Source organism: Nilaparvata lugens, unplaced genomic scaffold (assembly GCF_014356525.2).
Source record: "Nilaparvata lugens isolate BPH unplaced genomic scaffold, ASM1435652v1 scaffold6024, whole genome shotgun sequence".
Taxonomy (NCBI): domain Eukaryota; kingdom Metazoa; phylum Arthropoda; class Insecta; order Hemiptera; family Delphacidae; genus Nilaparvata; species Nilaparvata lugens.
Window position 1 is genome coordinate 6,765 of NW_024091793.1, and position 14,722 is coordinate 21,486.

The 14,722-nt window shown below is 35.5% G+C and overlaps 1 protein-coding gene across 1 annotated transcript; it reads right to left on the minus strand.

The window, feature by feature from the left end:
• Positions 1-6,992: 6,992 nt before the first annotated feature.
• LOC111050022 (gastrula zinc finger protein XlCGF57.1-like) lies at positions 6,993-14,680 on the minus strand (the record flags this gene model as incomplete). The annotated part of the gene is given in 2 exon segments (XM_039445031.1): positions 6,993-8,697; positions 14,533-14,680. Coding segments are annotated over 2 exon segments (1,173 nt in total), but the record flags the coding sequence as incomplete, so codon positions are not given.
• Positions 14,681-14,722: the final 42 nt, after the last annotated feature.

Below are 14,722 nucleotides of genomic sequence, written 5' to 3' on the forward strand. Positions count from 1 at the left end.
ATTGTGAAATCCGATGATTTTTTAAAAGTCGTCGAAACAGCTGTTCTACAGATGAAATATCTCGACTATGTGTTATTTTTATAGACTGCTCTACCTACCTACCTCATGCACGAGAAGGAGGTTACAAAGATACTGTGTACTCCTGTAATACTGTGTATATGATTGTTTTAAGAGTACTTTTTCCTTTGTGTAAATTGTGAAATCCGATGATTTTTTAAAAGTCGTCGAACAGCTGTTCTACAGATGAAATATCTCGACTATGTGTTATTTTTATAGACTGCTCTACCTACCTACCTCATGCACGAGAAGGAGGTTACAAAGATACTGTGTACTCCTGTAATACTGTGTATATGATTGTTTTAAGAGTACTTTTTCCTTTGTGTAAATTGTGAAATCCGATGATTTTTTAAAAGTCGTCGAAACAGCTGTTCTACAGATGAAATATCTCGACTATGTGTTATTTTTATAGACTGCTCTACCTACCTACCTCATGCACGAGAAGGAGGTTACAAAGACCATTTCTCAAGAATGGGGTGAACCCACCATTAGTTTCCCAGAAAGGAGACTCATGCCAGTTGATGGAGCTGATAAATAACTATACAGAGTATGAATTTGAAATAAATCAGTCGAGTAATTTTTGAGAAAATCGTGAAAAACATGGTTTTTCAGTAATTATCCGCCATTGTTCTTGAGAATATTACGCAGCTTCTGCAATTTTCCTAGAAATGAGACTCATGTCAGCTGATAGGGCTTATAAATAGCTATCCATGGTATAAATTTGAAGAAAATCGTTAGAGCCGTTTTCGAGAAAACCATGAAAAACATGGTTTTTTAGTAATTATCCGCCATTTTTCTCGAGAATATTAAGCAGCTCCTGCAATATTCCCAGAAATGAGACTCATGTCAGTTGGTAGGGCTTATAAAAAGCTATCCACGGTATAAATTTGAAGAAATTCGTTAGAGCCGTTTTCGAGAAAACCGTGAAAAAAATGTTTTTTTAGTAATTATCCGCCATTTTTCTCGAGAATATTACGCAGCTCCTGCAATTTTCCCAGAAATGAGACTCATGTCAGCTGATAGGGCTTACAAATAGCTATCCATGGTATAAATTTGAAGAAAATCGTTAGAGCCGTTTTCGAGAAAACCGTGAAAAACATGGTTTTTCAGTAATTATCCGCCATTTTTTCCGCCATCTTGAATTGAATTTTATTGAATTTCTTATTGTCGGGTCCTCATGGTATAAGGACCTTAAGTTTAAAATTTCAAGTCAATCGGTTGATTAGGAATGGAGTTATCGTGTTCACAGACATACACACACACAGACCAATACCCAAAAATCATGTTTTTGGACTCAGGGGACCTTGAAACGCATAGAAAACTTGAAATTGGGGTACCTTAATTTTTTTTGGAAAGCAATACTTTCCTTACCTATGGTAGTAGGGCAAGGAAAGTAAAAATTGAACAGTGAATTTCTCATTAGGAACTCTTACTGCTATTGTTTAATTAATATGTACACTTATTGACTGCACTATAGGAGCTAGATTCACTCAATCACTGCTCTGCTCTTTCACTGGACACAAGCTGAACAAACACTATACTAGTTCAAACGGTTTCCTCCTTTTCAGCCTCCGCACCAACCCTCCATTGTCTAGCAGCTGGATCGCCTCGACGTTGTCATGTTGTGAGACAAAATAGAACATTGTAGAACAATGATTCAATCTTTTTAATTTTCATCAAGTTTAAGTGTCTACTAACATGAATTTACATGGGTCACAATATACAGTAAAAAGAACGGAAGTAAAATTATAACTAAAAAAAGGATTGCTGGGTCCCTCGGACCCAGGGTCACGACTAGAAGGTTAAAAAATCCTACCTGAAGTGAACCAAACTAACATAACATGGATTTGGTGTTATGGTACCTAGGCCTATATTGGCAATGGTCATTCACAAGCCTTTTTTCATCACCATCAGAGAATTCTATAAAAATTTCTATCAAACTGCCTACTAGGTTCACAACGAAATAAAAAACATTTTTCAAATAAAAGTTTAAAAGGAACAAAAATGCTATAAATAGTGTTAAGTTTGCCGCATATTTTGTTATTACAGCACGCAATAATATTTTGAGTGTTTTTTACTTTCCTTGCCCTATTACCATAGGTAAGGAAAGTATTGCTTTCCAAAAAAAATTGAGGTAGCCTAATTTTAAGTTTTCTATACGTTTCAAGGCCCCCTGAGTCCAAAAATATGATTTTTGGGTGTTGGTCTGTGTGTGTGTGTGTGTGTGTGTGTGTGTGTGTGTGTGTGTGTGTGTGTGTGTGTGTGTGTGTGTGTGTGTATGTCTGTGAACACGATAACTCCATTCCTAATTAACCGATTGACTTGAAATTTTAAACTTAAGGTCCTTATACCATGAGGATCCGACATTAAGAAATTCAATAAAATTCAATTCAAGATGGCGGAAAAAATGGCGGATAGTTACTAAAAAACCGTGTTTTCCACGGTTTTCTCGAAAACGGCTCTAACGATTTTCTTCAAATTTATACCATGGATAGCTATTTATAAGCCCTATCAACTGGCATGAGTCTCATTCCTGGGAAAATTTCAGGAGCTCCGTAATATTCTTGAGAAAAATGGCGGATAATGACTGAAAAACCATGTTTTTCACGGTTTTCTCGAAAACGGCTCCAACGATTTTCTTCAAATTTATACCATGGATAGCTATTCATAAGCCCTATCAACTGGCATGAGTCTCATTTCTGGGAAAATTTCAGGAGCTCCGTAATATTCTTGAGAAAAATGGCGGATAGTGACTAAAAAACCATGTTTTACACGGTTTTCTCGAAAACGGCTCCAACGATTTTCTTTAAATTTATACCATGGATTGTAACGATTTTTTTCAAATTCATAAGCCCTATCAAGTGATATATGAGTCTCGTTTCTAGGAAAATTTCAGGAGCTCCGTAATATTCTTGAGAAAAATGGCGGATAGCGACCAAAAAACCATGTTTTTCTCAAAAACGGTTGTAACGATTTTTTTCAAATTCATACCCTGTATAGTTATTTATAAGCCCTATCAACTGGCATGAGTCTCATTTCTGGGAAAATTTCAGGAGCTCCGTAATATTCTTGAGAAAAATGGCGGATAGTGACTAAAAAACCATGTTTTTCACGGTTTTCTCGAAAACGGCTCCAACGATTTTCTTTAAATTTATACCATGGATAGCTATTCATAAGCCCTATCAAGTGATATATGAGTCTCGTTTCTAGGAAAATTTCAGGAGCTCCGTAATATTCTTGAGAAAAATGGCGGATAGTGACTAAAAAACCATGTTTTACACGGTTTTCTCAAAAACGGTTGTAACGATTTTCTTCAAATTCATACCATGGATAGCTATTTATAAGCCCTATCAACTGGCATGAGTCTCATTTCTGGGAAAATTTCAGGAGCTCCGTAATATTCTTGAGAAAAATGGCGGATAGTGACTAAAAAACCATGTTTTACACGGTTTTCTCGAAAACGGTTGTAACGATTTTTTTCAAATTCATACCCTGTATAGTTATTTATCAGCTCTATCAACTGGTATGAGACTTTTTTCCTGGGAAACTGATGGTGAGTCCACCCCATCCTTGAGAAATGGACTTTGTAACCTCCTTCTCGTGCATGAGGTAGGTAGGTAGAGCAGTGTTTATAAAAAGAACACAGTCATAGTCAAGATATTTCAACTGTAGAACACCTGTTTTGACGTCTTTTAAAAAATCATCGAATTTCACAATTTACACAGAGGAAAAGTAGCCTACTCTGAAAACAATTACAGTATTATTATAATACACATATACAGTAGTCCGATCGTAGTTGCAAATATGTTTCCGCCAATCATCATTATGTTATTCCCCTAAATTATTCTCGTTTAAGAATGAGGCTTACAGTTCAATGAGCAAGGAAAGTTGTGTGAGTGTACCACACCAGATTTTTTTGAACCACTTGATTAAATGGTTTGAAGTAAAAATGCTTGTGATTCAAATAATTCTTGATTATTGTATGACTCATACAGTTCACAATTTTATGCTTACCGTATTTATTTGTTTCTATTTTAATCAATTATTTTTGTTTTTCTTTATTGAATATCCATTATTTTTTACTTGTTGAATATATCACAAATGTAAACTTCAAAGTATAAATAGGTAGGTACCTTATTTTTAAAACTCATTTCTATGGCTGAGTACAATTCCCCCACCACAACCCTCAAATTTTGAGTCTACTGTTTGAACATAATATTTAGTTTGATGATGCAGCACACAACGAAACGGTCGTCACTAACATGAGTTTTAAAAATATTTCTACTTTAGTTTACATGTGTGTACTAATACAATAACAAATCACAGTTGCTTCCTTGTTTGTACTACATGATATATGAATGAATAAAATATCGCAACCACCCAGGCATATGGACAAGATTTTATTATTGGCATATGGACATTATTTCACATTCAATGAGATCACTGTTGAGCCCTGCACACACACACATCGATTTTTGATTCATATTTTGCCGTCCTTATAAATTCTATATGTTTAAACAGATGATATTTGTCAAGTTCCATTTAATCAGATAGAATTCATAAAGATGGCAAAATATAGTACAAACAAAAATCGATGTGTGTGTGCAGGGCTTTTCATTGAATTCTCAATTCACAGATTGCCGTAGTAGACCTCACAGAACAGTAGACCTCACGCAGTTTTCTCATCCACAAGTATCTGATGTCACCTGTTCTAGTTGATTCAGTTGAATCATAATTTACTCTTTAAAACTGTTATTTGTTTTCTCATAATAAATATAAATAAAAACATTCAGCAAAAATATAAGAAACCAATCACCGGCAAGGAAAATCCTGTGCGCAGGTGAGAGTTGCTAATACAAATTCAATATGAGTCATTAAGTACTCACATAAGCATAAAAACTTTATTAAGAAAGAAGAATTATAATAACCTTCATACAGAAATGTTCTATCTAATCTTAGTAAATTGAGGTTAATTCCCAGAGGAATGCAAAAATTTCACTCACAAAGACCCAGTTGCACAAAAGCTGGTTGAATTTTAATCCTGATTAAATTCACGTGAACCAAATCAGAGAAGACCATTTCAAGAAGATGAATCTACTGGAATTAATAAGGATTGAAAATAACCCGGCTTTTAGCAACCGGCACTAAGTACCTGATTGAATGATTACAAAAGTTCAACAGCTGAGTCAAAATTTTGACACAGTCCCACACACAAACTCGCTCACTCACTTCAAGTAATAATAATTCATTTATTTCATCCATAGATTCATAACTATAAGAGTATAGTTAGATCTTGTCAAACATTCATAAATATAAAAATACATTAATTCAAATCAATTTGGGCAGGTGCAGGTACTATACACTAAAATGTTATATCACAGTTGGAATTCAAAAATTCTTCTATAGAGTAATAGGGCCTTTCTACTAAATAATTTCTGCTTTATTAGAAACATTCTTGGCTCCAGCAGGAAGCTTGTTGAATAAATTGACACCACCTACAAAGCATGTTTTATATGACCTACATCTTGGAAGATGCAACAGAACAGAACAGAGCATAGTATATACAAGTTGAATACAGTTAATACTTTGAGTCGAATAAACAGAGGTCTACAAGTCTCTTGCTGACTCTTATGAAAAATAGTTGGAATTGCTCTCTTCTGGTACAGCAGTAGATGCTTGTGAGCCGTGGGCTGTGTGATCCTACAAATGCATGCCATGAGCTAGATGACTCTGAACTAGAGCAAAATACACCATTCTTAGATGCTGGGTTGATAGCTGGTCTCTAAGTCTTCTAAGAACAAACGTTGATCTTGACAATCTTGTACACAGATTGTCTACAAGAACACTCCACGACAATTTTGGGTCTATGTTGAAACCGAGCAGAGCAGTCTTACAGCAGGTGCTTGGGGCTCATCTACAGAGCGCAGACTGCATATAATTCTTGAGGTCTTTCCAATATTAAGTTTCAATCCATAGGCTTCAAACCACTCCTTTGCTTCATTAAATATGATTCCATAACCAACAGACGACGAAATAATTATTATCAGCTGTTTTTACAAGGATGAATAATAATATTATTCTTTTAATGTCCTTCAGCGAGTTTTCCCAGGGATGAGAACTAGTGCAATCGAATATTTATATTATAAACCTACTATGTTCTGAATTTCGTGAAAATCGTTAGAGCCGTTTTCGAGATTCGGTGAAATAGAAACATATAAACAGAAGTTGCTCGTTTAATAGTAATAAGGAATTATATAATAATTATAATATTTAATAAAAAAAGATGATGAGTAAGTGGAATAAGGGTGAAAGAAAGAGAGAAAGGAGGAGAAGAGAAAGAATGAGAGATGGCAAACATATTATTGGAACAAAGGTAAGAGTCACTCAAAAAGTATGTCCTGATTTTACTGGTGATTATCCATTCAATAGTTCTTTTTTAAGCAATGTGACAGAATTTCGATTAATATGCTCTGTAAGGTAATCTGGAATTTTATTGATTAATTTATTAGCTGGGTAAAAGTATTGTCTCCGACAAACATTAAGATCCATTCTTATATTTTCAAACCTAATTCTGGAAGGTCGTGAATATTGAGGTTTGATTCACGGAATAGAAAAATATCTTTATTATTTCTAATGAAAATTATGAGGTTTTTAATATATAATTGACGGATTGTTAACACTTTAACCTTTTTGAATAAATATTTAGTTGGATAAAGACAAGGTTTACCTAAAGTAGTTTCAATAAATATGAGCAGCTAATGGAAAGTGCGAGGTTGATTTCAGAAGTGCGAAAGCTTTTGGAAAGTGCGAGGCTGGCCACTAACGGTGAGACATGCATGATACACATATTGTCATAGATTGTTGTGTCATTACAGCAAAAGGCTTCCAGCAAAATTTGTTGAGGTTAGGTTTCTGCATCTCCAAATTTATATTGCTTATTTTTTCTTTGCTGCACTATTTGAGTTTAAGTTTTCATTTATCTAAAGAAAAAAGCAGGTCAGGTGACCTTTGGTGACCGGTAGGGGTCACTAAGAGGACGAACCGAACACCACTTGATCTGGAGGCAGACCGGAGTCAGTGACAAAGGCTCGTCTGGAAGACACTAGGAGACCATTTCTGACAAGTTTTGACCTGTTGCCATGCACTACAACGACGGTGATGACTGCCACTACTCTCCCACCACTCCTAGCGACTCCCCTCCCTCCAGGTAGTGCCAAAGCATGGCCTATCACCTCTCAGAAAGGAGAGAATTTCAGTGTTGTGAGATGACAACCGTGGTGTATGTGGAGGACACCCAACACCGCGAGGAGCCCAGCCGTCCCCAACCACCCGCCGGCACACACCACACTGTGAGCAGCATCCCCCACTCCGCCCCTCCACAGACGCCAGTCCAGGGCAACCCTGGCAATTTAAATAGAGGGATGGGGAGGTGTGAGCCGATACTTACTCAGAACCTCAAAAAATGTTGTTTGAAGCCTTTAGCTGTGATGACACGACAATAAGGACGACATTTGTGTGTACACACATGTTCAATACACTTGTCCTGTTATTAGTGACCACCTTACTAGGAAACAGTAAAATGAATTTGAATGAGCACATGTAAAGTCACAAATTTTCAGCTGGTGGTTGTTTCTCCTTTATGATGTGTTCTTATATGTCTTTTCAAATTACTTGATCGAGCACATTTATAGTCACAATACTCGCAGCTGAAAGGTGTTTCTCCTGTATGTGTTCTAATATGTTCCTTCAAAGCACTTGATCGAGCACATTTATACTCACAATACTCGCAGCTGAAAGGTGTTTCTCCTGTATGTGTTTTGATATGTTCCTTCAAAGTATCAGATCGAGCACATTTATAGTCACAATACTTGCAGCTGAAAGGTGTTTCTCCTGTATGTGTTCTGATATGTGATTTCAAATCACTTGATCGAGCACATTTATAGTCACAATACTTGCAGCTGAAAGGTGTTTCTCCAGTATGTGTTCTAATATGTTCCTTCAAAGCACTTGATCGAGCACATTTATACTCACAATACTCGCAGCTGAAAGGTGTTTCTCCTGTATGTGTTTTGATATGTTCCTTCAAAGTATCAGATCGAGCACATTTATAGTCACAATACTTGCAGCTGAAAGGTGTTTCTCCTGTATGTGTTCTGATATGTTTTTTCAAATTACTTGATCGAGCACATTTATAGTCACAATACTCGCAGCTGAAAGGTGTTTCTCCTGTATGTGTTCTGATATGTATCTTCAAATTACTTGATCGAGTACATTTATAGTCACAATACCTGCAGCTGAAAGGTGTTTCTCCTGTATGTGTTCTGATATGTATCTTCAAATTACTTGATCGAGTACATTTATAGTCACATAAATCACAACTGAAAGTCTTTTCCCCAGTGTGTTTCGTCATGTGTCTCTTCCAATGAGTGATCGATGGAGTTTTATAGCTGCAGTCAGCACAGCTGTAGAGCTTGATCTTTTTGCCAGCCACAGATGGCTCAGTGCACTCTTCCATGGGAGAGATTGGATGTGCATTCAGTCCACCCACTTCTGTTGCATTGGCAGTTTCAGATGTGCTGCAGTTTGAAGGCCACATCTCCGGTTCACTCTCCACTGAACATCCTTCTGCCTCTTGCTCAACTGCAAACACCAATAATGCAACTTGTAAATGATTGAAGCAGAATAAAGACAATAAAGTAATGATAGAATCTAGTGTAAAACACTCACACTATTTTCCTTGCCTCAGCTCCATTATAGCCTACCTTATTATTTACCAATTGATATAATAGTTTATACAAACCAAGAGATTTGCAGCCTCTTGTAGAAATAGTATATTATACATAAAACAAAAAATTATAGTGTTAAATATTGGGTTAGATTGTGAACAATCAGAGAGATAATTGACCGAGCGAAGTAAGGTCTAAGAGCTTGGGTCTAAATTTTTGGAACAGAACATTTCAAATATGGTAAGAGATAAATCCATGAGACTTGGAAGATAAATTCTTCATGGTATTGTTGATTGAATAAAACAAAATTTTTCTGAAAATATCAATTTTTGAATAAGCGATTCAATTTACTAAAATTGACCAAAACTAACTCATTAATACCTAAATAACCTAAAAGATTATGTCAATTATGTTTTAATGGGGAAGATTGAGATCATACTTTTTTATACTTTTGAATGTCAATATTTTTATATTATTATTAATGTTTTGATTCTTGAATAATAAACACAAATAATAAATAAAAGTATTTATAATATTAATTTTTATAATGGAATGTAAATTCAAATATGTTTTTAATTAATTAACAAAAATAACGAATTGCTCATTTTTAATTCAATGTCCCAAAACCTGGGCAAGGGATGTCCCATCGTGGGTCGATCTTAAGCCCAGGTTGGAACACTCCCAAAAATTGTTTTTGCAATAAAAAAATCAATTGACAATCAATGCAGTTGCCATGAAAGTGTAAGCTAATACAATCAATATAAAATTGAAAAATGAAGAATTTTTTTATATTATTTGTCCAAGTTATAGCTGTTTGAATTTTAGAGTCCCAACGTGGGCTAGTTTACCCTACTTTGAAATATGATCATCTAAAAACTAACTTACTAACTGAACTGAAAATTGTAATAGAATAAATTTTAATTGAACTGAAATTGTAATAGAATGTGCACTATGTGAACTGCTCTGCTCGAAACCGCTCGGTTGACTGCTCTAGTATATCGAACCGCCCGGCAACCGAGCGACAACCGAGCGGTTGTAGTCTGAGAGTACAACCGCCGCGATTCGCCGGCGACTACTAAAACCGAGTGTTGCATGTGTACGGCACCACGTGTTTCCCTATACCTAGCAATCGCTCGGTTGGTCAACCGCGCGACAACCGAGCGTAAATCGCTGTCATGTGAACAGGCTCTAAGATTCAAGTCGACGGTTTGGCATTTCTCTTAATGTTTGAATGTTTATATGTTGCGCATTTACGGCGAAACGCAGTAATAGATTTTCATTTAATTTGACAGGTATGTTCCATTCTTAATTGCGCGTCGACGTATATACAAGGTTTTTGGAAATTTTGCATTTCAAGGATAATAAATGAAAGGAAAAAGGAGCCTCCTTCATACGCCAATATTAGAGTAAAAATCAGACTATAGATATTATTCATCATAAATCAGCTGACAAGTGATTACACAGATGTGTGGAGAAGCCAGCCTATTGCTGTTTTTCCATAAGATCTATAGTTTCAAACAGGTACTTGTGGATGAGAATACTGCGTGAGGTCTACTGTTCACAGAACTACTAATATAAAAGGAAAAAGGAGCCTCCTTCATACTCCAATATCAGAGTAAAAATCAGACCATAGAATTATTCATCATAAATCAGCTGTCTAGTGGACTATAATACTACCCGTACAAAAACATTGAAATTCTCGAAAATATATCTTTCCATCAACGTTAGTAGACAGTTGACTGACTAATAATACCTGTTCAAAAACATCGAACATCTTGAAAATGTATCTTTCCATCAACGTTGTAGACAGTTGCAGCCAGACCTGATAACAGCGCTCACACTCACATTCCGGGACGACACATCACGGTACGATAGGACAGAAAGCTCTATGTTTATTTAGGATTTTTTCTAGACATTTTAAATTGATAACTTATTTATTAATTTTCGAGAAAACATAACAACAGGTAAATGTAACTTACTGAGCGCGAGGTCTACTGTTCACAGAACTACTAGTAATAACAGATGAATTATGCCATGAGCTATTTTTTTATTGATTAATGATCCATGATTGCTAATCCAGACCATGGTTTTCTCTCAATTGACATACATATAGGTTGAATTGTCTGAAAATGATTGGTTATGTATATAGCTGCCTAACTTTTTTGTTTCAAAACATGAAAAAAACTTATAAATAAATAGGAAATTTCACCTGCGTTTTGACACAAACTGTAAGAAATGTGCATCAAAATTACAACTATAAACTGACATGAAATTGTGAGCTCTAGTTTGATGAGTGGGGCATCCACTATTCATCGACTACTCAGAAGAGCAACATGGCTACAATTTTATTGGCAAACACAGCACATTATTGCATATCAGTTGTGCTGGAAATAGGATGATAATCTGTAGTGAACACAAGTAATCAAGTGAAGGGCAATTTATTGAAACAATAAGACGTTGATGTTGTCAATACCACTATGTATACAGGGTGTTCCAAAAGTAAAGTGCTAAACTTCGGGAATAGGTTCTATGGGTCAAACATAGGAAAAATGTGGATTTTTTTTCCTAAAACGCTTCGTTTACAAGATATTGGACATTTTGTATTTTTTACAAAATAATTTTTATCTTCAAAGTTTTCCAACCGATCGCAATAAAAATCGGTAGGTATGTTCAAATAAGAGATGAACTGTAGAAAAAATATTCAACTTTGTTAAATTTGAAAATTCAAAATGGTTAAAGTTCGACGGGATGCTGTAAATTGAAGAATTTTTGTTTGTTGGTATTTAGTTTAAGGTGATTCTCATTGAGCCAGTGATTTAAGTCTGAAATTGCCGTTTGAGTCTTGATTTGGAAATCCCCTTTTGAACCCTCAACTAGAATTGTTGTATCATCGGCGAATAGAATGACCTTGGAATCTAGTTTTTTTGGGAGATCATTCACATAAATGTTAAAAAGTATTGGACCCAGTATTGTTCCCTGGGGAATTCCATTGGGTTGAAACAACCAGTCCGAATCAATAATAACCCCTTCATTGCTAATAACTCTTACCGCTTGGCGTCTCCCTGTCAAGTAAGATTCAAAAAAGTCTAATGCTTTGGCTGTGATCCCATAATAAGCAAGTTTTTTTAGTAGAATTTTGTGATTAACCCTGTCATAGGCCTTGGAACGGTGATAGATAGAGAAATTTAACAAGAGAAACTTTTCTTAGGAAATTTCATTTACAATCATTCAACACCCAAAAAAATGAGAATAATTTACACATTGACAAAGTATAACAGAGATACAATGAAATGTGTGTTACTAGGCAGCAAAACATGAGTACATCACAGTAAGCTATTAGAAAAAAAATATTAAAAATAAATATTTTTCATCCAAACACAAGAAAATCATAATTTGATGTTAATACAGACTGGTAGGCTTCCTTTCTATTTACAACGAATTGATGTTTTGCTGCCTCGTAACACACATTTCATTGTATCTCTGTTATGCTTTGTCCGATTCTCATTTTTTTGGTGTTGAATGATTGTAAATGAAATTTCCTAAAAAATTGTTCTTGTTAAATTTTTCTATCTATCACCGTTCTCCCGCAATTTTGGATTGAAAGTTTAAAATGGCCGCCATTTTGAATTTTCGTATTGGACAAAGTTGAATATTTTTTCTACAGTTCATCTCTCTTATTTGAACATACCTACCGATTTTGATAGCGAATACAAAATGGCGAATATCTCGTAAACGAAGCGTTTTAGGAAAAAAATTATTCCACATTCTCTTTGTTTTGACCCATAGAACCTATTCCCGAAGTTTGGCACTTTACTTTTGGGACACTATGTATAGTGTATATATAGTATAGTGTATTGTGGTATATAATATACCACAATATATCCTCACATACAATCAAATTATTGAAGAAATGTGTATAAATGCAACTTATACCTATAACTGTTGCTATGGCAACCACATCTGATAGCTATTACCCTACATAATGAATTATTGACCGAGCGAAGTGAGGTCTAAGATTCAAGTCGACGGTTTGGCATTTCTCTTAATGTTTAAATGTTTATATGTTGCGCATTTACGGCGAAACACGGTAATAAATTTTGATGAAATTTGACAGGTATGTTCCTTTTTAAATTGCGCGTCGACGTATATACAAGGTTTTTGGGAATTTTGCATTTCAAGGATAATATAAAAGGAAAAAGGAGCCTCCTTCATACGCCAATATTAGAGTAAAAATCAGACTATAAAATTATTCATCATAAATCAGCTGTCGATAGATTATAAATTGCATACCATGACGCAAGCAATTCAATATCTCAATGTAACTTGGTAAAAAATCTGCTGTGGCGCACTCACACAACTTTCCTTGCCGTTATGAAAATTGATCACCTGACGCTATAGTGAGGTCCACGTTATAATGACAGTATTTGATCAACTTTAGTTTTGCTATACTTGTCTATCATTCGACAAAGCCGGTGGTACTATCCTTTTCTAGGTCCACAACGATGCCAATTATGTTTTTGACAGTGTAGAAATAAAATTAATAAATGCAGAGAATCGGCATCGCTATTCTCCTATCTTTATCTACTGCCATTATAACGTGGACCTCACTATAGTGTAAACGCGCAACTCAAGTCAAAGATCTGAGCCAGCTGGTGACAGGACAATAACGCTGGATACACACGAGATCTGTTATCTCTTCATAGTGAATGATTTAAAAGAATCAACAGTAGCCAACAGTTTGCAATTGAATAATTACATTTTCTCAAATTACAAGCTCATTTTCAATTTTAGGTGAAATGTTACTGCACATTAATTAGAGAGATTTCCAAGCTCAATCTTTTCCACTCGAAATTTTTCGTTTGAATTATATCTGAGACCTAATAATTGGAAATCTAGAATCAAACTTTGCATAGATGGGGCGGAGCTCCTGAAATTTTTACAGATATGGGACTTGTGGCAGTTGATATAGCTTATCAATGACTATTTTAGGAATAAATTTGATCAAAATTGTTGGAGCCATTTTCGAGAAAATCGCGAAAAACCCTGTTCGTGTCGGATCCTTATAGGGGAAGGACCTTAAGTTCCAAATTTCAAGTCATTCCGTTAATTTGGAGATGAGATATCATGTACAAAGACGCACTTACACTCATACACACACACACACACACACACACACACACACACACACATACAGACCAATACCCAAAAACCACTTTTTTGGACTCAGGGGACCTCGAAACGTATAGAAATTTACAAATTGGAGTACCTTAATTTTTTTTCGGAAAGCAATACTTTCCTTACCTATGGTAAAAGGCAAGGAAAGTAAAAAGCTGTGTAGACTATTAATTGCATGCCTCATTGAATGCAGTTTTTATGCACTATTAAATGAACTATTGATTACGTGTAATAGCGCATGCGATTAATAACTAAAATAACATAGTATTGTCTCTCGAACTTTCTCTGCTTTGAACTCGGGCTGTCCTGTCGCCAGTATGTCTTGAAAGGAGATTAGATTTTTATGTTGGCATTTTTGATTAACCAACCCGAACAGCCATTAGCCGTTTTCACACCGATATCTCGCCGACACGTCATAAAGACAGTATTTACTCTGATGGACAGTATAAGAGGAGGCTGCGGTTTATAACTGCGCGAGGTCTACTGTTCACAGAACTACTAGTTCCTTCATTTCCTGTTATGTGTTATTATCATTTATGAATGAAAATGAATGAAATAATAACACGAATCTCACCATATTCTTCCTCTTTGATGAATATTAGATTATAGCCAGGGATTAGATAATGTTGTTGGCTGAAATCATCATCAGTTAGAGAGCATGCAGTGCTGCACTCTGGCGCTGGTTCTTGGCTGCTATCATTCTCCTGCTTAACTCTCGCCATCTGCAATATTGACATCACAAACAATGAGGAGACAATCGATTA